Consider the following 23,041-nt stretch of genomic DNA (forward strand, 5'->3'; position numbering starts at 1 on the left):
GTTCTGTTTCTGTCTCTCTCTGTTTCTCCCCCAGTTCTGTCTCTCTCTGTTTCTCCCCCAGTTCTGTCTCTCTCTCCCCCAGTTTTGTTCTGTCTCTCTCTGTTTCTCCCCCAGTTCTGTCTCTCTCTGTTTCTGTCTCTCTCTGTTTCTCCCCCAGTTCTGTCTCTCTCTGTTTCTCCCCCAGTTCTGTCTCTCTCTGTTTCTGTCTCTCTCTGTTTCTGTCTCTCTCTGTTTCTCCCCCAGTTCTGTCTCTCTCTGTTTCTCCCCCAGTTTTGTCTCTCTCTGTTTCTCTCTCTGTTTCTCCCCCAGTTCTGTCTCTCTCTGTTTCTCCCCCAGTTCTGTCTCTCTCTGTTTCTCCCCCAGTTCTGTCTCTCTCTGTTTCTCCCCCAGTTCTGTCTCTCTCTGTTTCTGTCTCTCTCTGTTTCTCCCCCAGTTCTGTCTCTCTCTGTTTCTGTCTCTCTCTGTTTCTCCCCCAGTTCTGTCTCTCTCTGTTTCTGTCTCTCTCTGTTTCTCCCCCAGTTCTGTCTCTCTCTGTTTCTCCCCCAGTTCTGTCTCTCTGTTTCTCCCCCAGTTCTGTCTCTCTCTTTTTCTCCCCCAGTTCTGTCTCCCCCAGTTCTGTCTCTCTCTGTTTCTGTCTCTCTCTGTTTCTCCCCCAGTTCTGTCTCTCTCTGTTTCTGTCTCTCTCTGTTTCTCCCCCAGTTCTGTCTCTCTCTGTTTCTCCCCCAGTTCTGTCTCTCTCTGTTTCTGTCTCTCTCTGTTTCTCCCCCAGTTCTGTCTCTCTCTGTTTCTCCCCCAGTTCTGTCTCTCTCTGTTTCTGTCTCCTCTGTTTTCCCCCAGTTCTCTCTGTCTCCTCTCTGTTTCTTTCTGTCTCTCTCTGTTTCTCCCCCAGTTCTGTCTCTCTCTGTTTCTCTCCTCTGTTTCTGTCTCTCTCTGTTTCTCCCCCAGTTCTGTCTCTCTCTGTTTCTCCCCCAGTTCTGTGTCTCTCTGTTTCTCCCCCAGTTCTGTCTCTCTCTGTTTATCCCCCAGTTTTGTCTCTCTCTGTTTCTGTCTCTCTCTGCTTCTCCCCCAGTTCTGTCTCTCTCTGTTTCTCCACCAGTTCTGTCTCTCTCTGTTTCTGTCTCTCTGTTTCTCCCCCAGTTCTGTCTCTCTCTGTTTCTCCCCCAGTTCTGTCTCTCTCTGTTTCTGACTCTTCTGTTTTCCCCCAGTTCTGTCTCTCTCTGTTTCTGTCTCTCTCTTTTCCCCCAGTTCTGTCTCTCTCTGTTTCTGTCTCTCTCTGTTTCTGTCTCTCTCTGTTTCTGTCTCTCTCTGTTTCTCCCCCAGTTCTGTCTCTCTCTGTTTCTCCCCCAGTTCTGTCTCTCTCTGTTTCTCCCCCAGTTCTGTCTCTCTCTGTTTCTCCCTCAGTTCTGTCTCTCTCTGTTTCTCCCCCAGTTCTGTCTCTCTCTGTTTCTCCCCCAGTTCTGTCTCTCTCTGTTTCTCCCCCAGTTCTGTCTCTCTCTGTTTCTCTCTCTGTTTCTCCCCAGTTCTGTCTCTCTCTGTTTCTCCCCCAGTTCTGTCTCTCTCTGTTTCTCCCCCAGTTCTGTCTCTCTCTGTTTCTCCCCCAGTTCTGTCTCTCTCTGTTTCTCCCCCAGTTCTGTCTCTCTCTGATTCTCCCCTGTTCTGTCTCTCTCTGTTTCTCCCCCAGTTCTGTCTCTCTCTGTTTCTCCCCCAGTTCTGTCTCTCTCTGTTTCTCCCCCAGTTCTGTCTCTCTCTGTTTCTCCCCCAGTTCTGTCTCTCTCTGTTTCTCCCCCAGTTCTGTCTCTCTCTGTTTCTTTCTGTCTCTCTCTGTTTCTCCCCCAGTTCTGTCTCTCTCTGTTTCTGTTCTCTCTGTTTCTCCCCCAGTTCTGTCTCTCTCTGTTTCTCCCCCAGTTCTGTCTCTCTCTGTTTCTGTCTCTCTCTGTTTCTCCCCCAGTTCTGTCTCTCTCTGTTTCTCCCCAGTTCTGTCTCTTCTGTCTCTCTCTGTTTCTCCCCCAGTTCTGTCTCTCTCTGTCTCTCTCCCCCAGTTCTGTCTCTCTCTGTTTCACCCCCTCTCTCTGTTTCTGTCTCTCTCTGTTTCTCCCCCAGTTCTGTCTCTCTCTGTTTCTCCCCCAGTTCTGTCTCTCTCTGTTTCTGTCTCTCTCTGTTTCTCCCCCAGTTCTGTCTCTCTCTGTTTCTGTCTCTCTCTGTTTCTCCCCCAGTTCTGTCTCTCTCTGTTTCTCCCCCAGTTCTGTCTCTCTCTGTTTCTTCTCTCTCTGTTTCTCCCCCAGTTCTGTCTCTCTCTGTTTCTCCCCCCAGTTCTGTCTCTCTCTGTTTCTGTCTCTCTCTGTTTCTCCCCCAGTTCTGTCTCTCTCTCTGTTTCTGTCTCTCTCCCCCAGTTCTGTCTCTCTCTGTTTCTGTCTCCTCTGTTTCTGTCTCTCTCTGTTTCTCCCCCAGTTCTGTCTCTCTCTGTTTCTCCCCCAGTTCTGTCTCTCTCTGTTTCTGTTTCTCCCCCAGTTCTGTCTGTTTCTCCCCAGTTCTGTCTCTCTCTGTTTCTCCCCCAGTTCTGTCTCTCTGATTCTCCCTCAGTTCTGTCTCTCTCTGTTTCTCCCCCAGTTCTGTCTCTCTCTGTTTCTCCCCCAGTTCTGTCTCTCTCTGTTTCTCCCCCAGTTCTGTCTCTCTCTGTTTCTCAGTTCTGTCTCTCTCTGTTTCTCCCCCAGTTCTGTCTCTCTCTGTTTCTCCCCCAGTTCTGTCTCTCTCTGTTTCTCCCCCAGTTCTGTCTCTCTCTGTTTCTGTCTCTCTCTGTTTCTCCCCCAGTTCTGTCTCTCTCTGTTTCTGTTTCTGTTTCTCCCCAGTTCTGTCTCTCTCTGTTTCACCCCCAGTTCTGTCTCTCTCTGTTTCTGTCTCTCTCTGTTTCTCCCCAGTTCTGTCTCTCTCTGTTTCTCCCCCAGTTCTGTCTCTCTCTGTTTCTGTCTCTCTGTTTCTCCCCCAGTTCTGTCTCTCTCTGTTTCTGTCTCTCTCTGTTTCTCCCCCAGTTCTGTCTCTCTCTGTTTCACCCCCAGTTCTGTCTCTCTCTGTTTCTGTCTTCTGTTTCTCCCCAGTTCTGTCTCTCTCTGTTTCTCCCCAGTTCTGTCTCTCTCTGTTTCTGTCTCTCTCTGTTTCTCCCCCAGTTCTGTCTCTCTCTGTTTCTGTCTCTCTCTGTTTCTCCCCCAGTTCTGTCTCTCTCTGTTTCACCCCCAGTTCTGTCTCTCTCTGTTTCTGTCTCTCTCTGTTTCTCCCCCAGTTCTGTCTCTCTCTGTTTCTCTCAGTTCTGTTTCTCTGTTTCTGTCTCTCTCTGTTTCTCCCCCAGTTCTGTCTCTCTCTGTTTCTGTTTCTTTTCCCCCAGTTCTGTCTCTCTCTGTTTCTGTCTCTCTCTGTTTCTGTCTCTCTCTGTTTCTCCCCCAGTTCTGTCTCTCTCTGTTTCTCCCCAGTTCTGTCTCTCTCTGTTTCTCCCCCAGTTCTGTCTCTCTCTGTTTCTCCCCCAGTTCTGTCTCTCTCTGTTTCTCCCCCAGTTCTGTCTCTCTCTGTTTCTGTCTCTCTCTGTTTCTCCCCCAGTTCTGTCTCTCTCTGTTTCTCCCCCAGTTCTGTCTCTTCTGTTTCTGTCTCTCTCTGTTTCTCCCCCAGTTCTGTCTCTCTCTGTTTCTCCCCCAGTTCTGTCTCTCTCTGTTTCTGTCTGTTTCTCTCTCTGTTTCTCCCCAGTTCTGTCTCTCTCTGTTTCTCCCCCAGTTCTGTCTCTCTCTGTTTCTGTCTCTCTCTGTTTCTCCCCCAGTTCTGTCTCTCTCTGTTTCTCCCCCAGTTCTGTCTCTCTCTGTTTTCTGTCTCTCTGTTTCTGTTTCTCTCCCCAGTTCTGTCTCTCTCTCCCCCAGTTCTGTCTCTCTCTGTTTCTCCCCAGTTCTGTCTCTCTCTGTTTCTCCCCAGTTCTGTCTCTCTGTTTCTCCCCCAGTTCTGTCTCTCTCTGTTTCTCCCCCAGTTCTGTCTCTCTCTGTTTCTGTCTCTCTCTGTTTCTCCCCCAGTTCTGTCTCTCTGTTTCTGTTTCTGTCTCTCTCTGTTTTCCCCCAGTTTTGTCTCTCTCTGTTTCTGTCTCTCTCTGTTTCTCCCCCAGTTCTGTCTCTCTCTGTTTCTCCCCAGTTCTGTCTCTCTCTGTTTCTCCCCAGTTCTGTTCTGTTTCTCTCTCTCTGTTTCTCCCCCAGTTCTGTCTCTCTCTGTTTCTGTCTCTCTCTGTTTCTCCCCAGTTCTGTCTCTCTCTGTTTCTGTCTCTCTCCCCCTGTCTCTCTCTTCTCTCCCCTGTTTCTGTCTCTCTCTGTTTCTCCCCAGTTCTGTCTCTCTCTGTTTCTCCCCCAGTTCTCTCTCTGTTTCTCCCCCAGTTCTGTCTCTCTCTCTGTTTCTGTCTCTCTCTGTTTCTCCCCCAGTTCTGTCTCTCTCTGTTTCTGTCTCTCTGTTTCTCCCCCAGTTCTGTCTCTCTCTGTTTCTGTCTCTCTCTGTTTCTCCCCCAGTTCTGTCTCTCTCTGTTTTCCCCCAGTTCTGTCTCTCTCTGTTTCTGTCTCTCTCTGTTTCTGTCTCTCTCTGTTTCTTCTCCCCCAGTTCTGTCTCTCTCTGTTTCTGTCTCTCTCTGTTTCTGTCTCTCTCTGTTTCTCCCCCAGTTCTGTCTCTCTCTGTTTCTCCCCCAGTTCTGTCTCTCTCTGTTTTCCCCCAGTTCTGTCTCTCTCTGTTTCTCCCCAGTTCTGTCTCTCTCTGTTTCTCCCCCAGTTCTGTCTCTCTCTGTTCTCTCTGTTTCTCCCCCAGTTCTGTCTCTCTCTGTTTCTCCCCCAGTTCTGTCTCTCTCTGTTTTGTCTCTCTCTGTTTCTCCCCCAGTTCTGTCTCTATCTGTTTCTGTCTCTCTCTGTTTCTCCCCCAGTTCTGTCTCTCTCTGTTTCACCCCCAGTTCTGTCTCTCTCTGTTTCTTCTGTTTCTGTCTCTCTCTGTTTCTCCCCCAGTTCTGTCTCTCTCTGTTTCTCCCCCAGTTCTGTCTCTCTCTGTTTCTCTCTCTGTTTCTCCCCAGTTCTGTCTCTCTCTGTTTCTCCCCCAGTTCTGTCTCTCTCTGTTTCTCCCCCAGTTTTGTCTCTCTCTGTTTCTGTCTGTTCTGCAGTTTCTCCCCAGTTCTGTCTCTCTCTGTTTCTCCCCCAGTTCTGTCTCTCTCTGTTTCTCCCCCAGTTCTGTCTCTCTCTGTTTCTCCCCCAGTTCTGTCTCTCTCTGTTTCTTCTGTCTCTCCCCCAGTTCTGTCTCTCTCTGTTTTTCTCCCCAGTTCTGTCTCTCTCTGTTTTTCTTTCTCCCCCAGTTCTGTCTCTCTGTTTCTCCCCCAGTTTCTGTCTCTCTCTGTTTCAGTTCTGTCTCTCTCTGTTTCTCCCCCAGTTCTGTCTCTCTCTGTTTCTCCCCCAGTTCTGTCTCTCTCTGTTTCTGTTTCTCTCTCTGTTTCTCCCCCAGTTCTGTCTCTCTCTGTTTCTCCCCCAGTTCTGTCTCTCTCTTTTCTCCCCCAGTTCTGTCTCTCTCTGTTTCTGTCTCTCTCTGTTTATCCCCCAGTTCTGTCTCTCTCTGTTTCTCCCCCAGTTCTGTCTCTCTCTGTTTCTCCCCCAGTTCTGTCTCTCTCTCTGTTTCTGTCTCTCTCTGTTTCTCCCCAGTTCTGTCTCTCTCTGTTTTTCTCTCTGTTTCTCCCCCAGTTCTGTCTCTCTCTGTTTCTGTCTCTCTCTGTTTCTCCCCCAGTTCTGTCTCTCTCTGTTTCTCCCCCAGTTCTGTCTCTCTCTGTTTCTGTCTCTCTCTGTTTCTCCCCCAGTTCTGTCTCTCTCTGTTTCTCCCCCAGTTCTGTCTCTCTCTCTGTTTCTGTCTCTCTCTTTCTCCCCCAGTTCTGTCTCTCTCTGTTTCTGTCTCTCTCTGTTTCTCCCCCAGTTCTGTCTCTCTGTTTCTGTCTCTCTCTGTTTCTCCCCCAGTTCTGTCTCTCTCTGTTTCACCCCCAGTTCTGTCTCTCTCTGTTTCTGTCTCTCTCTGTTTCTCCCCCAGTTTCTGTCTCTCTCTGTTTCTCCCCAGTTCTGTCTCTCTCTGTTTCTTTCTCTGTTTCTCCCCCAGTTCTGTCTCTCTGTTTCTGTCTCTCTCTGTTTCTCCCCCAGTTCTGTCTCTCTCTGTTTCTCCCCAGTTCTGTCTCTCTCTGTTTCTGTCTCTCTCTGTTTCTCCCTCTCTGTTCTCCCTCTGTTTCTGTCTCTCTCTGTTTCTCCCCCAGTTCTGTCTCTCTCTGTTTCTCCCCCAGTTCTGTCTCTCTCTGTTTCTCCCCCAGTTCTGTCTCTCTCTGTTTCTGTCTCTCTCTGCTTCTCCCCCAGTTCTGTCTCTCTCTGTTTCTCCCCCAGTTCTGTCTCTCTCTGTTTCTGTCTCTCTGTTTCTGTTCTGTCTCTCTCTGTTTCTCCCCCAGTTCTGTCTCTCTCTGTTTCTGACTCTCTCTGTTTCTCCCCCAGTTCTGTCTCTCTCTCTGTTTCTGTCTTCTCTTTTCCCCCAGTTCTGTCTCTCTCTGTTTCTGTCTCTCTCTGTTTCTCCCCAGTCTGATTCTCTCCTCTGTCTTTCTGTTTCTCCCCCAGTTCTGTCTCTCTCTGTTTCTGTCTCTCTCTGTTTCTCCCCCAGTTCTGTCTCTCTCTGTTTCTCCCCCAGTTCTGTCTCTCTCTGTTTCTCCCCCAGTTCTGTCTCTCTCTTTTTCTCCCCCAGTTCTGTCTCTCTCTGTTTCTCCCCCAGTCTCTCTCTGTTTCTCCCCCAGTTCTGTCTCTCTCTGTTTCTCCCCCAGTTCTGTCTCTCTCTGTTTCTCCCCCAGTCTTTCTCTCTCTGTTTCTCCCTCAGTTCTGTCTCTCTCTGTTTCTCCCCCAGTTCTGTCTCTCTCTGTTTCTGTCTCTCTCTGTTTCTCCCCCAGTTCTGTCTCTCTCTGTTTCTCCCCCAGTTCTGTCTCTCTCTGTTTTCTCTCCCCAGTTCTGTCTCTCTCTGTTTCTCCCCCAGTTCTGTCTCTCTCTGTTTCTCCCCCAGTTCTGTCTCTATCTGTTTCTGTCTCTCTCTGTTTCTCCCCCAGTTCTGTCTCTCTGTTTCTCCCCCAGTTCTGTCTCTCTCTGTTTCTGTCTCTCTCTGTTTCTCCCCCAGTTCTGTCTCTCTCTGTTTCTCCCCCAGTTCTGTCTCTCTCTGTTTCTGTCTCTCTCTGTTTCTCCCCCAGTTCTGTCTCTCTCTGTTTCTGTCTCTCTCTGTTTCTCCCCAGTTCTGTCTCTCTCTGTTTCCCCCCAGTTCTGTCTCTCTCTGTTTCTGTCTCTCTCTGTTTCTCCCCCAGTTCTGTCTCTCTCTGTTTCTCCCCCAGTTCTGTCTCTCTCTGTTTCTGTCTCTCTCTGTTTCTCCCCCAGTTCTGTCTCTCTCTGTTTCTGTCTCTCTCTTTTCCCCCAGTTCTGTCTCTCTCTGTTTCTGTCTCTCTCTGTTTCTGTCTCTCTCTGTTTCTCCCCCAGTTCTGTCTCTCTCTGATTCTCCCCAGTTCTGTCTCTCTCTGTTTCTCCCCCAGTTCTTTCTCTCTCTGATTCTCCCTCAGTTCTGTCTCTCTCTGTTTCTCCCCCAGTTCTGTCTCTCTGATTCTCCCCAGGTCTTTCTCTCTCTGATTCTCCCTCAGTTCTGTCTCTCTCTGTTTCTCCCCCAGTTCTGTCTCTCTCTGTTTCTCCCCCAGTTCTGTCTCTCTCTGTTTCTCCCCCAGTTCTGTCTCTCTCTGTTTCTCCCTCAGTTCTGTCTCTCTCTGTTTCTCCCCCAGTTCTGTCTCTCTCTGTTTCTCCCCCAGTTCTGTCTCTCTCTGTTTCTCCCCAGTTCTGTCTCTCTCTGTTTCTCCCCCAGTTCTGTCTCTCTCTGTTTCTCCCCAGTTCTGTCTCTCTCTGTTTCTCTCTCTGTTTCTCCCCAGTTCTGTCTCTCTCTGTTTCCCCCAGTTCTGTCTCTCTCTGTTTCTGTCTCTCTCTGTTTCTCCCCCAGTTCTGTCTCTCTCTGTTTCTCCCCCAGTTCTGTCTCTCTGTTTCTGTCTCTCTCTGTTTCTCCCCCAGTTCTGTCTCTCTCTGTTTCTCCCCCAGTTCTGTCTCTCTCTTTTTCTCCCCCAGTTCTGTCTCTCTCTGTTTCTGTCTCTCTCTGTTTCTCCCCCAGTTCTGTCTCTCTCTGTTTCTCCCCCAGTTCTGTCTCTCTCTGTTCCTGTCTCTCTCTGTTTCTCCCCCAGTTCTGTCTCAGTGTTTCTGTCTCTCTCTGTTTCACCCCCAGTTCTGTCTCTCTCTGTTTCTGTCTCTCTCTGTTTCTCCCCCAGTTCTGTCTCTCTCTGTTTCTCCCCCAGTTCTGTCTCTCTCTGTTTCTCCCACAGTTCTGTCTCTCTCTGTTTCTCCCCCAGTTCTGTCTCTCTCTGTTTCTGTCTCTCTCTTTTCCCCAGTTCTGTCTCTCTCTGTTTCTGTCTCTCTCTGTTTCTGTCTCTCTCTGTTTCTCCCCCAGTTCTGTCTCTCTCTGTTTCTCCCCAGTTCTGTCTCTCTCTGTTATTCCCCCAGTTCTGTCTCTCTCTGATTCTCCCTCAGTTCTGTCTCTCTCTGTTTCTCCCCCAGTTCTGTCTCTCTCTGTTTCTGTCTCTCTCTGTTTCTCCCCCAGTTCTGTCTCTCTCTGTTTCTCCCCCAGTTCTGTCTCTCTCTGTTTTTCTCTCTCTGTTTCTCCCCCAGTTCTGTCTCTATCTGTTTCTGTCTCTCTCTGTTTCTCCCCCAGTTCTGTCTCTCTCTGTTTCACCCCAGTTCTGTCTCTCTCTGTTTCTGTCTCCTCTGTTTCTGTCTCTCTCTGTTTCTCCCCAGTTCTGTCTCTCTCTGTTTCTCCCCCAGTTCTGTCTCTCTCTGTTTCTGTCTCTCTCTGTTTCTCCCCAGTTCTGTCTCTCTGTTTCTCCCCAGTTCTGTCTCTCTCTGTTTATCCCCCAGTTTTGTCTCTCTCTGTTTCTGTCTCTCTCTGCTTCTCCCCAGTTCTGTCTCTCTCTGTTTCTCCCCAGTTCTGTCTCTCTCTGTTTCTGTCTCTCTGTTTCTCCCCCAGTTCTGTCTCTCTCTGATTCTCCCCCAGTTCTGTCTCTCTCTGTTTCTCCCCCAGTTCTGTCTCTCTCTCTGTTTCTGTCTCTCTCTTTTCCCCAGTTCTGTCTCTCTCTGTTTCTGTCTCTCTCTGTTTCTCCCCCAGTTCTGTCTCTCTCTGTTTCTCCCCCAGTTCTGTCTCTCTCTGATTCTCCCCAGTTCTGTCTCTCTCTGTTTCTCCCCCAGTTCTGTCTCTCTCTGTTTCTCCCCCAGTTCTGTCTCTCTCTGTTTCTCCCCCAGTTCTGTCTCTCTCTGATTCTCCCCCAGTTCTGTCTCTCTCTGTTTCTCCCCCAGTTCTGTCTCTCTCTGTTTCTGTCTCTCTCTTTTCCCCCAGTTCTGTCTCTCTCTGATTCTCCCCCAGTTCTGTCTCTCTCTGTTTCTCCCCCAGTTCTGTCTCTCTGATTCTCCCCCAGTTCTTTCTCTCTCTGATTCTCCCCAGTTCTGTCTCTCTCTGTTTCTCCCCCAGTTCTGTCTCTCTCTGATTCTCCCCCAGTTCTGACTCTCTCTGTTTCTCCCCCAGTTCTGTCTCTCTCTGTTTCTCCCTCAGTTCTGTCTCTATCTGTTTCTGTCTCTCTCTGTTTCTCCCCCAGTTCTGTCTCTCTCTGTTTCACCCCCAGTTCTGTCTCTCTCTGTTTCTGTCTCTCTCTGTTTCTCCCCCAGTTCTGTCTCTCTCTGTTTCTCCCCCAGTTCTGTCTCTCTCTGTTTCTGTCTCTCTCTGTTTCTCCCCCAGTTCTGTCTCTATCTGTTTCTGTCTCTCTCTGTTTCTCCCCCAGTTCTGTCTCTCTCTGTTTCACCCCCAGTTCTGTCTCTCTCTGTTTCTGTCTCTCTCTGTTTCTGTCTCTCTCTGTTTCTCCCCCAGTTCTGTCTCTCTCTGTTTCTCCCCCAGTTCTGTCTCTCTCTGTTTCTGTCTCTCTCTGTTTCTCCCCCAGTTCTGTCTCTCTCTGTTTCTGTCTCTCTCTTTTCCCCCAGTTCTGTCTCTCTCTGTTTCTGTCTCTCTCTGTTTCTGTCTCTCTCTGTTTCTTCCCCAGTTATGTCTCTCTCTGATTCTCCCTCAGTTTTGTCTCTCTCTGTTTCTCCCCCAGTTCTGTCTCTCTCTGTTTCTCCCCCAGTTCTGTCTCTCTCTGTTATTCCCCCAGTTCTGTCTCTCTCTGATTCTCCCTCAGTTCTGTCTCTCTCTGTTTCTCCCCCAGTTCTGTCTCTCTCTGATTCTCCCCCAGTTCTGTCTCTCTCTGTTTCTCCCCCAGTTCTGTCTCTCTCTGATTCTCCCCCACTTCTTTCTCTCTCTGATTCTCCCTCAGTTCTGTCTCTCTCTGTTTCTCCCCCAGTTCTGTCTCTCTCTGATTCTCCCCCAGTTCTGACTCTCTCTGTTTCTCCCCCAGTTCTGTCTCTCTCTGTTTCTCCCTCAGTTCTGTCTCTCTCTGATTCTCCCCCAGTTCTGTCTCTCTCTGTTTCTCCCCCAGTTCTGTCTCTCTCTGTTTCTCCCCCAGTTCTGTCTCTCTCTGTTTCTCCCCCAGTTCTGTCTCTCTCTGTTTCTCCCCCAGTTCTGTCTCTCTCTGTTTCTGTCTCTCTCTGTTTCTCCCCCAGTTCTGTCTCTCTCTGTTTCACCCCCAGTTCTGTCTCTCTCTGTTTCTGTCTCTCTCTGTTTCTCCCCCAGTTCTGTCTCTCTCTGTTTCTCCCCCAGTTCTGTCTCTCTCTGTTTCTGTCTCTCTCTGTTTCTCCCCCAGTTCTGTCTCTATCTGTTTCTGTCTCTCTCTGTTTCTGTCTCTCTCTGTTTCTCCCCCAGTTCTGTCTCTCTCTGTTTCTCCCCCAGTTCTGTCTCTCTCTGTTTCTGTCTCTCTCTGTTTCTCCCCCAGTTCTGTGTCTCTCTGTTTCTCCCCCAGTTCTGTCTCTCTCTGTTTATCCCCCAGTTTTGTCTCTCTCTGTTTCTGTCTCTCTCTGCTTCTCTCCCAGTTCTGTCTCTCTCTGTTTCTCCACCAGTTCTGTCTCTCTCTGTTTCTCCCCCAGTTCTGTCTCTCTCTGTTTCTGTCTCTCTCTGTTTCTCCCCCAGTTCTGTCTCTCTCTGTTTCTCCCCCAGTTCTGTCTCTCTCTGTTTATCCCCCAGTTTTGTCTCTCTCTGTTTCTGTCTCTCTCTGTTTCTCCCCAGTTCTTTCTCTCTCTGTTTCTCCCCCAGTTCTGTCTCTCTCTGTTTCTCCCCCAGTTCTGTCTCTCTCTGTTTCTCCCCCAGTTCTGTCTCTCTCTGTTTCTGTCTCTCTCTGTTTCTCCCCCAGTTCTGTCTCTCTCTGTTTCACCCCCAGTTCTGTCTCTCTCTGTTTCTGTCTCTCTCTGTTTCTCCCCCAGTTCTGTCTCTCTCTGTTTCTCCCCCAGTTCTGTCTCTCTCTGTTTCTGTCTCTCTCTGTTTCTCCCCCAGTTCTGTCTCTCTCTGTTTATCCCCCAGTTTTGTCTCTCTCTGTTTCTGTCTCTCTCTGCTTCTCTCCCCGTTCTGTCTCTCTCTGTTTCTCCACCAGTTCTGTCTTTCTCTGTTTCTGTCTCTCTGTTTCTCCCCCAGTTCTGTCTCTCTCTGTTTCTCCCCCAGTTCTGTCTCTCTCTGTTTCTGACTCTCTCTGTTTCTCCCCCAGTTCTGTCTCTCTCTCTGTTTCTGTCTCTCTCTTTTCCCCCAGTTCTGTCTCTCTCTGTTTCTGTCTCTCTCTGTTTCTGTCTCTCTCTGTTTCTCCCCCAGTTCTGTCTCTCTCTGTTTCTCCCCCAGTTCTGTCTCTCTCTGATTCTCCCTCAGTTCTGTCTCTCTCTGTTTCTCCCCCAGTTCTGTCTCTCTCTGATTCTCCCCCAGTTCTGTCTCTCTCTGTTTCTCCCCCAGTTCTGTCTCTCTCTGATTCTCCCCCAGTTCTTTCTCTCTCTGATTCTCCCTCAGTTCTGTCTCTCTCTGTTTCTCCCCCAGTTCTGTCTCTCTCTGATTCTCCCCCAGTTCTGTCTCTCTCTGTTTCTCCCCCAGTTCTGTCTCTCTCTGTTTCTCCCTCAGTTCTGTCTCTATCTGTTTCTGTCTCTCTCTGTTTCTCCCCCAGTTCTGTCTCTCTCTGTTTCTCCCCCAGTTCTGTCTCTCTCTGTTTCTCCCCCAGTTCTGTCTCTCTCTGTTTCTCCCCCAGTTCTGTCTCTCTCTGTTTCTGTCTCTCTCTGTTTCTCCCCCAGTTCTGTCTCTCTCTGTTTCACCCCCAGTTCTGTCTCTCTCTGTTTCTGTCTCTCTCTGTTTCTCCCCCAGTTCTGTCTCTCTCTGTTTCCCCCCCAGTTCTGTCTCTCTCTGTTTCTGTCTCTCTCTGTTTCTCCCCCAGTTCTGTCTCTCTCTGTTTCTGACTCTCTCTGTTTCTCCCCCAGTTCTGTCTCTCTCTCTGTTTCTGTCTCTCTCTTTTCCCCCAGTTCTGTCTCTCTCTGTTTCTGTCTCTCTCTGTTTCTGTCTCTCTCTGTTTCTTCCCCAGTTATGTCTCTCTCTGATTCTCCCTCAGTTTTGTCTCTCTCTGATTCTCCCCCAGTTCTGTCTCTCTCTGATTCTCCCTCAGTTCTGTCTCTCTCTGTTTCTCCCCCAGTTCTGTCTCTCTCTGATTCTCCCCCAGTTCTGTCTCTCTCTGTTTCTCCCCCAGTTCTGTCTCTCTCTGATTCTCCCCCAGTTCTTTCTCTCTCTGATTCTCCCTCAGTTCTGTCTCTCTCTGTTTCTCCCCCAGTTCTGTCTCTCTCTGTTTCTCCCCCAGTTCTGTCTCTCTCTGTTTCTCCCCCAGTTCTGTCTCTCTCTGTTTCTGTCTCTCTCTGTTTCTCCCCCAGTTCTGTCTCTCTCTGTTTCACCCCCAGTTCTGTCTCTCTCTGTTTCTGTCTCTCTCTGTTTCTCCCCCTTTTCTGTCTCTCTCTGTTTCTCCCCCAGTTCTGTCTCTCTCTGTTTCTGTCTCTCTCTGTTTCTCCCCCAGTTCTGTCTCTATCTGTTTCTGTCTCTCTCTGTTTCTCCCCCAGTTCTGTCTCTCTCTGTTTCACCCCCAGTTCTGTCTCTCTCTGTTTCTGTCTCTCTCTGTTTCTGTCTCTCTCTGTTTCTCCCCCAGTTCTGTCTCTCTCTGTTTCTCCCCCAGTTCTGTCTCTCTCTGTTTCTGTCTCTCTCTGTTTCTCCCCCAGTTCTGTGTCTCTCTGTTTCTCCCCCAGTTCTGTCTCTCTCTGTTTATCCCCCAGTTTTGTCTCTCTCTGTTTCTGTCTCTCTCTGCTTCTCCCCCAGTTCTGTCTCTCTCTGTTTCTCCACCAGTTCTGTCTCTCTCTGTTTCTGTCTCTCTGTTTCTCCCCCAGTTCTGTCTCTCTCTGTTTCTCCCCCAGTTCTGTCTCTCTCTGTTTCTGACTCTCTCTGTTTCTCCCCCAGTTCTGTCTCTCTCTCTGTTTCTGTCTCTCTCTTTTCCCCCAGTTCTGTCTCTCTCTGTTTCTGTCTCTCTCTGTTTCTGTCTCTCTCTGTTTCTTCCCCAGTTATGTCTCTCTCTGATTCTCCCTCAGTTTTGACTCTCTCTGTTTCTCCCCCAGTTCTGTCTCTCTCTGTTTCTCCCCCAGTTCTGTCTCTCTCTGTTATTCCCCCAGTTCTGTCTCTCTCTGATTCTCCCTCAGTTCTGTCTCTCTCTGTTTCTCCCCCAGTTCTGTCTCTCTCTGATTCTCCCCCAGTTCTGTCTCTCTCTGATTCTCCCCCAGTTCTGTCTCTCTCTGTTTCTCCCCCAGTTCTGTCTCTCTCTGATTCTCCCCCAGTTCTTTCTCTCTCTGATTCTCCCTCAGTTCTGTCTCTCTCTGTTTCTCCCCCAGTTCTGTCTCTCTCTGATTCTCCCCCAGTTCTGTCTCTCTCTGTTTCTCCCCCAGTTCTGTCTCTCTCTGTTTCTCCCTCAGTTCTGTCTCTCTCTGATTCTCCCCCAGTTCTGTCTCTCTCTGTTTCTCCCCCAGTTCTGTCTCTCTCTGTTTCTCCCCCAGTTCTGTCTCTCTCTGTTTCTCCCCCAGTTCTGTCTCTCTCTGTTTCTCCCCCAGTTCTGTCTCTCTCTGTTTCTCCCTCAGTCCCTCGGCTCTATATGATGTAGCTTTGTTGTTTCTGTGTTTGAGAGGTGAGAGAGCTGAACTTTGAACAAGAGAAATAGAAAAAAGACCAGTGCATGTTGCCCAGGAGACCATGCAGGGTTACCAGGGTGACAAGCTGCCTCTGCAGTTTTCATCCCCTGTCAGAAAGAGAGAGAGAGATGGGGTGGGGTGGGGCACAGTGGACTTGGCTATGCTATTGCATTATTTTTACATTGTCGAGAAGGTTTTTCAATCTGCAGTACATATCTGGTCATACCAACTTTTACATTTCATGCTCAGTCAACACAAGTCAGTTCTTTAGTTTGTTAACTCCCCATTGGTCAGTTCTGTCGTTTACGGAGATTGACTCCTCATTGGTTGGGTGTGTGGTTTACTAACAGTTGATTGGTTGTTGTGTCTCCAGGGGTCATTTCAGCTGGCTGCAGTTGGACCGGAGGGTTCTAGAACACGAGTTCCCCAAGAAGTCTGGACCCATCGTCCTGTACTTCTGTGTCAGGTATGGTCATATCATGCATGAACACATACAAGCACAGCCGCTACATGTACCTACATATATACAGCAGGCACACACACACACACACACACACACACACACACACACACACACACACACACACACACACACACACACACACACACACACACACACACACACACACACACACACACACACACACACAGTCAGACAGACGTCTGCACACCACACACGACCATGGCTCTGTGAAAAAGGCAGACGATAACTCTATAATACTATAAGAGAACGCCATTCATAATTCAGTGATACTTGTGTCTAGCTATTATATATTAGCCTCAGTGTGTCTCTGTGTGTCAAGCGTTGAGTAAGATGTTGTATCCCTGGAAAGTGGTGCTTCTGCTCTGATCTGACTCATAGTTAAGTAGCAGGGTTATAAAACCAGTTCTTTCTCCTGCCAGCCCATTTGTACTGCTCTGACAAAGGCTGATCTCTTACATAACACACGTCCTGAGTTTGTACTGCTCTGACAAAGGCTGATCTCTTACATAACACACGTCCTGAGTTTGTACTGCTCTGACAAAGGCTGATCTCTTACATAACACACGTCCTGAGTTTGTACTGCTCTGACAAAGCCTGATCTCTCCTGAGTTTGCGCGTGCGTGTGTGTGCGTGTACTCACTTCTCCATGAGGTCATTGTAGTGTGACGAAAAGGTACAGGATCTGAAGTGAAATTGTCTGACCTTTCTATGCAGCTGAGGAAAGGCTACACACACAGACAATGTTGAACAGTGTTGGTCAGTACTTCAGAAGTCCCTATAATGTGTTCTAGGCTCCAGGGACTGGTCATTAACAACATATTGAACAACCCGATGTGTTGGAGACACAACAGAACGGCTAACGATAAGTGTCTCCAAAAGGGTGTTTTACGTCATTTCCACCTATTGTATTATTGTACGGGGTGTTGTATTATTGTATGGAGTATTGTATTATTGTATGGGGTATTGTATTATTGTATGGGGTGTTGTATTATTGTATGGGGTATTGTATTATTGTATGGGGTATTGTATTATTGTATGGGGTGTTGTATTATTGTATGGGGTGTTGTATTATTGTATGGAGTATTGTATTATTGTATGGGGTATTGTATTATTGTACTGGGTGTTGTATTATTGTATGGAGTATTGTATTATTGTATGGGGTATTGTATTATTGTATGGGGTGTTGTATTATTGTACTGGGTGTTGTATTATTGTACGGGGTGTTGTATTATTGTACTGGGGTGTTGTATTATTGTACTGGGTGTTGTATTATTGTACTGGGTATTGTATTATTGTACTGGGTGTTGTATTATTGTACTGGGTATTGTATTATTGTACTGGGGTGTTGTATTATTGTACTGGGGTGTTGTATTATTGTACTGGGTGTTGTATTATTGTACTGGGTGTTGTATTATTGTACTGGGTGTTGAGGTATTGTATTATTGTATGGAGTATTGTATTATTGTACTGGGGTATTGTATTATTGTATGGGGTGTTGTATTATTGTACTGGGTGTTGTATTATTGTACGGGGTGTTGTATTATTGTACTGGGGTGTTGTATTATTGTACTGGGTGTTGTATTATTGTACTGGGTATTGTATTATTGTACTGGGTGTTGTATTATTGTACTGGGTATTGTATTATTGTACTGGGGTGTTGTATTATTGTACTGGGGTGTTGTATTATTGTACTGGGTGTTGTATTATTGTACTGGGTGTTGTATTATTGTACTGGGGTGTTGTATTATTGTACTGGGTGTTGTATCATTGTACTGGGGTGTTGTATTATTGTACTGGGTGTTGTATTATTGTACTGGGTATTTTATTATTGTACTGGGTGTTGTATTATTGTACTGGGTATTGTATTATTGTACTGGGTATTGTATTATTGTACTGGGTGTTGTATTATTGTACTGGGTATTGTATTATTGTACTGGGTATTGTATTATTGTACTGGGTGTTGTATTATTGAACTGGGTATTGTATTATTGTATGGGGTATTGTATTATTGTATGGGGTATTGTATTATTGTACTGGGGTGTTGTATTATTGTATGGAGTGTTGTATTATTGTATGGGGTATTGTATTATTGTATGGGGTGTTGTATTATTGTACGGGGTGTTGTATTATTGTATGGGGTGTTGTATTATTGTATGGGGTGTTGTATTATTGTATGGGGTGTTGTATTATTGTATGGGTGTTGTATTATTGTATGGAGTATTGTATTATTGTATGGGGTGTTGTATTATTTTATGGGGTGTTGTATTATTGTATGGGGTATTGTATTATTGTATGGGGTGTTGTGTTGTATTATTGTACGGGGTGTTGTATTATTGTATGGTATTATTGTGTTGTATTATTGTATGGGGTGTTGTATTATTGTATGGGGTGTTGTATTATTGTATGGGGTGTTGTATTATTGTATGGGGTATTGTATTATTGTATGGGGTGTTGTATTATTGTATGGGGTGTTGTATTATTGTATGGGTGTATTGTATTATTGTACTGGATGTTGTATTATTGTATGGGGTGTTGTATTATTGTATGGGGTGTTGTATTATTGTATGGGTGTTGTATTATTGTACTGGGTGTTGTATTATTGTATGGGGTGTTGTATTATTGTATGGGGTGTTGTATTATTGTATGGGGTGTTGTATTATTGTATGGGGTGTTGTATTATTGTACTGGGTGTTGTATTATTGTATGGGGTGTTGTATTATTGTACTGGGTGTTGTATTATTGTACTGGGTATTGTATTATTGTATGGGGTGTTGTATTATTGTATGGGGTGTTGTATTATTGTATGGGGTATTGTATTATTGTATGGGGTGTTGTATTATTGTATGGGGTGTTGTATTATTGTATGGGGTATTGTATTATTGTATGGGGTGTTGTATTATTGTATGGGGTGTTGTATTATTGTATGGGGTGTTGTATTATTGTATGGGGTGTTGTATTATTGTATGGAGTATTGTATTATTGTATGGGGTATTGTATTATTGTATGGGGTGTTGTATTATTGTATGGGGTGTTGTATTATTGTATGGGGTATTGTATTATTGTATGGGGTGTTGTATTATTGTATGGGGTGTTGTATTATTGTATGGAGTATTGTATTATTGTATGGGGTATTGTATTATTGTACTGGGTGTTGTATTATTGTATGAGGTATTGTATTATTGTATGGAGTATTGTATTATTGTATGGGGTATTGTATTATTGTATGGGGTGTTGTATTATTGTACTGGGTGTTGTATTATTGTACGGGGTGTTGTATTATTGTACTGGGGTGTTGTATTATTGTACTGGGTGTTGTATTATTGTACTGGGTATTGTATTATTGTACTGGGTGTTGTATTATTGTACTGGGTATTGTATTATTGTACTGGGGTGTTGTATTATTGTACTGGGGTGTTGTATTATTGTACTGGGTGTTGTATTATTGTACTGGGTGTTGTATTATTGTACTGGGGTGTTGTATTATTGTACTGGGTGTTGTATCATTGTACTGGGGTGTTGTATTATTGTACTGGGTGTTGTATTATTGTACTGGGTGTTGTATTATTGTACTGGGTGTTGTATTATTGTACTGGGTATTGTATTATTGTACTGGGTATTGTATTATTGTACTGGGTGTTGTATTATTGTACTGGGTATTGTATTATTGTACTGGGTATTGTATTATTGTACTGGGTGTTGTATTATTGAACTGGGTATTGTATTATTGTATGGGGTATTGTATTATTGTATGGGGTATTGTATTATTGTACTGGGGTGTTGTATTATTGTATGGAGTGTTGTATTATTGTATGGGGTATTGTATTATTGTATGGGGTGTTGTATTATTGTACGGGGTGTTGTATTATTGTATGGGGTGTTGTATTATTGTATGGGGTGTTGTATTATTGTATGGGGTGTTGTATTATTGTACGGGGTGTTGTATTATTGTATGGAGTATTGTATTATTGTATGGGGTGTTGTATTATTTTATGGAGTGTTGTATTATTGTATGGGGTATTGTATTATTGTATGGGGTGTTGTATTATTGTACGGGGTGTTGTATTATTGTATGGGGTGTTGTATTATTGTATGGGGTGTTGTATTATTGTATGGGGTGTTGTATTATTGTACGGGGTGTTGTATTATTGTATGGAGTATTGTATTATTGTATGGGGTATTGTATTATTGTATGGGGTGTTGTATTATTGTACGGGGTGTTGTATTATTGTATGGAGTATTGTATTATTGTATGGGGTGTTGTATTATTGTACGGGGTGTTGTATTATTGTATGGGGTATTGTATTACTGTACTGGATGTTGTATTATTGTATGGGGTGTTGTATTATTGTATGGAGTATTGTATTATTGTATGGGGTGTTGTATTATTGTACTGGGTGTTGTATTATTGTATGGGGTGTTGTATTATTGTATGGGGTGTTGTATTATTGTATGGGGTGTTGTATTATTGTATGGGGTGTTGTATTATTGTACTGGGTGTTGTATTATTGTATGGGGTGTTGTATTATTGTACTGGGTGTTGTATTATTGTACTGGGTATTGTATTATTGTATGGGGTGTTGTATTATTGTATGGGGTGTTGTATTATTGAATGGAGTATTGTATTATTGTATGGGGTGTTGTATTATTGTATGGGGTGTTGTATTATTGTATGGGGTATTGTATTATTGTATGGGGTGTTGTATTATTGTATGGGGTGTTGTATTATTGTATGGGGTATTGTATTATTGTATGGGGTGTTGTATTATTGTATGGAGTATTGTATTATTGTATGGGGTGTTGTATTATTGTACTGGGTGTTGTATTATTGTACTGGGTATTGTATTATTGTATGGGGTGTTGTATTATTGTATGGGGTGTTGTATTATTGAATGGAGTATTGTATTATTGTATGGGGTGTTGTATTATTGTATGGGGTGTTGTATTATTGTATGGGGTGTTGTATTATTGTACGCAGTGTTGTATTATTGTATGGAGTATTGTATTATTGTACTGGGTGTTGTATTATTGTATGGGGTATTGTATTATTGTATGGGGTGTTGTATTATTGTATGGGGTATTGTATTATTGTACTGGGTGTTGTATTATTGTATGGGGTGTTGTATTATTGTATGGGGTGTTGTATTATTGTATGGAGTATTGTATTATTGTATGGGGTATTGTATTATTGTATGGGGTGTTGTATTATTGTATGGGGTATTGTATTATTGTACTGGGTGTTGTATTATTGTATGGGGTGTTGTATTATTGTATGGGGTGTTGTATTATTGTATGGAGTATTGTATTATTGTATGGGGTATTGTATTATTGTATGGGGTGTTGCATTATTGTATGGGGTATTGTATTATTGTACTGGGTGTTGTATTATTGTACGGGGTGTTGTATTATTGTATGGGGTGTTGTATTATTGTACTGGGTGTTGTATTATTGTATGGGGGTGTTGTATTATTGTACTGGGTGTTGTATTATTGTACTGGGTGTTGTATTATTGTATGGGGTGTTGTATTATTGTACTGGGTGTTGTATTATTGTATGGGGTGTTGTATTATTGTACTGGGCGTTGTATTATTGTATGGAGTATTGTATTATTGTATGGGGTGTTGTATTATTGTATGGGGTGTTGTATTATTGTATGGGGTATTGTATTATTGTACTGGGTGTTGTATTATTGTATGGGGTGTTGTATTATTGTACTGGATGTTGTATTATTGTACGGAGTATTGTATTATTGTACTGGGTGTTGTATTATTGTACTGGGGTGTTGTATTATTGTACGGGGTGTTGTATTATTGCATGGAGTATTGTATTATTGTACTGGGTGTTGTATTATTGTACTGGGTGTTGTATTATTGTACTGGGTGTTGTATTATTGTACTGGGTGTTGTATTATTGTACTGGGGGTTGTATTATTGTACGGAGTATTGTATTATTGTACTGGGTGTTGTATTATTGTACTGGGTGTTGTATTATTGTACTGGGTGTTGTATTATTGTACTGGGTGTTGTATTATTGTACTGGGTGTTGTATTATTGTACGGAGTATTGTATTATTGTACTGGGTGTTGTATTATTGTATGGGGTGTTGTATTATTGTACGGGGTGTTGTATTATTGCATGGAGTATTGTATTATTGTACTGGGTGTTGTATTATTGTACTGGGTATTGTATTATTGTACTGGGTGTTGTATTATTGTACGGAGTATTGTATTATTGTACTGGGTGTTGTATTATTGTATGGGGTGTTGTATTATTGTACGGGGTGTTGTATTATTGCATGGAGTATTGTATTATTGTACTGGGTGTTGTATTATTGTACTGGTTGTTGTATTATTGTACGGGGTGTTGTATTATTGTATGGGGTGTTGTATTATTGTACGGGGTGTTGTATTATTGCATGGAGTATTGTATTATTGTACTGGGTGTTGTATTATTGTACTGGGTGTTGTATTATTGTACTGGGTACTGTATTATTGTACTGGGTGTTATATTATTGTATTGGGTGTTGTATTATTGTACTGGGTGTTGTATTATTGTACTGGGTGTTGTATTATTGTACGGGGTGTTGTATTATTGTACTGGGTATTGTATTATTGTACGGGGTGTTGTATTATTGTATGGAGTATTGTATGGAGTATGGTATTATTGTATGGGGTGTTGTATTATTGTATGGGGTGTTGTATTATTGTATGGGGTATTGTATTATTGTACTGGGTGTTGTATTATTGTACTGGGTGTTGTATTATTGTACTGGGTGTTGTATTATTGTACGGGGTGTTGTATTATTGTACGGGGTATTGTATTATTGTATGGAGTATTGTATTATTGTACTGGGTGTTGTATTATTGTACTGGGTGTTGTATTATTGTACTGGGTGTTGTATTATTGTACGGGGTGTTGTATTATTGTATGGAGTATTGTATTATTGTACTGGATGTTGTATTATTGTATGGGGTGTTTTATTATTGTACTGGATGTTGTATTATTGTATGGGGTGTTGTATTATTGTACTGGATGTTGTATTATTGTATGGGGTATTGTATTATTGTACTGGATGTTGTATTATTGTATGGGGTGTTGTATTATTGTATGGGGTATTGTATTATTGTACTGGATGTTGTATTATTGTATGGGGTGTTGTATTATTGTATGGGGTGTTGTATTATTGTATGGGGTGTTGTATTATTGTATGGAGTATTGTATTATTGTATGGGGTGTTGTATTATTGTATGGGGTATTGTATTATTGTATGGGGTGTTGTATTATTGTATGGGGTATTGTATTATTGTACTGGGTGTTGTATTATTGTATGGGGTGTTGTATTATTGTATGGGGTGTTGTATTATTGTATGGAGTATTGTATTATTGTACTGGGTGTTGTATTATTGTATGGGGTGTTGTATTATTGTATGGGGTGTTGTATTATTGTATGGAGTATTGTATTATTGTATGGGGTATTGTATTATTGTATGGGGTGTTGTATTATTGTATGGGGTATTGTATTATTGTACTGGGTGTTGTATTATTGTATGGGGTGTTGTATTATTGTATGGGGTGTTGTATTATTGTACTGGGTGTTGTATTATTGTATGGGGTGTTGTATTATTGTACTGGGTGTTGTATTATTGTACTGGGTGTTGTATTATTGTATGGGGTGTTGTATTATTGTATGGGGTCTTGTATTATTGTACTGGGTCTTGTATTATTGTACACATGTACACAGTGTTGTATTATTGTACACAGTGTTGTATTATTATATGGGGTGTTGTATTATTGTACTGGGTGTTGTATTATTGTATGGGGTGTTGTATTATTGTACTGGGTGTTGTATTATTGTACTGGGTGTTGTATTATTGTATGGGGTGTTGTATTATTGTACTGGGTGTTGTATTATTATATGGGGTGTTGTATTATTGTACTGGGTGTTGTATTATTGTACACAGTGTTGTATTATTATATGGGGTGTTGTATTATTGTATGGGGGGTGTTGTATTATTGTACACAGTGTTGTATTATTGTACGCAGTGTTGTATTATTGTATGGGGTGTTGTATTATTGTATGGGGTGTTGTATTATTGTACACAGTGTTGGGGTGTTGTATTATTGTACACAGTGTTGTATTATTGTACGCAGTGTTGTATTATTATATGGGGTGTTGTATTATTGTATGGGGTGTTGTATTATTGTACACAGTGTTGTATTATTGGGCAGTGTTGTATTATTGTATGGGTGTTGTATTATTGTATGGGGTGTTGTATTATTGTACTGGGTGTTGTATTATTGTATGGGGTGTTGTATTATTGTATGGGGTGTTGTAT

General features: G+C 44.0%; 1 protein-coding gene across 15 annotated transcripts in view; it reads left to right on the forward strand.

Moving 5' to 3' along the window:
* The window catches only part of LOC118376514 (FERM domain-containing protein 4A-like), a 446,877-nt gene that overhangs the window by 340,169 nt on the left and 83,667 nt on the right, over positions 1 to 23,041 (forward strand). For all 15 annotated transcript variants that reach the window (XM_052474917.1, XM_052474918.1, XM_052474913.1 and 12 more), the window contains one exon: positions 14,599 to 14,691. In XM_052474917.1, the coding sequence (XP_052330877.1) occupies positions 14,599 to 14,691 (93 nt within the window). The remainder of the gene's footprint in view (positions 1 to 14,598; positions 14,692 to 23,041) is intronic.

Source organism: Oncorhynchus keta, chromosome 22 (genome assembly GCF_023373465.1).
Source record: "Oncorhynchus keta strain PuntledgeMale-10-30-2019 chromosome 22, Oket_V2, whole genome shotgun sequence".
Lineage (NCBI taxonomy): Eukaryota > Metazoa > Chordata > Actinopteri > Salmoniformes > Salmonidae > Oncorhynchus > Oncorhynchus keta.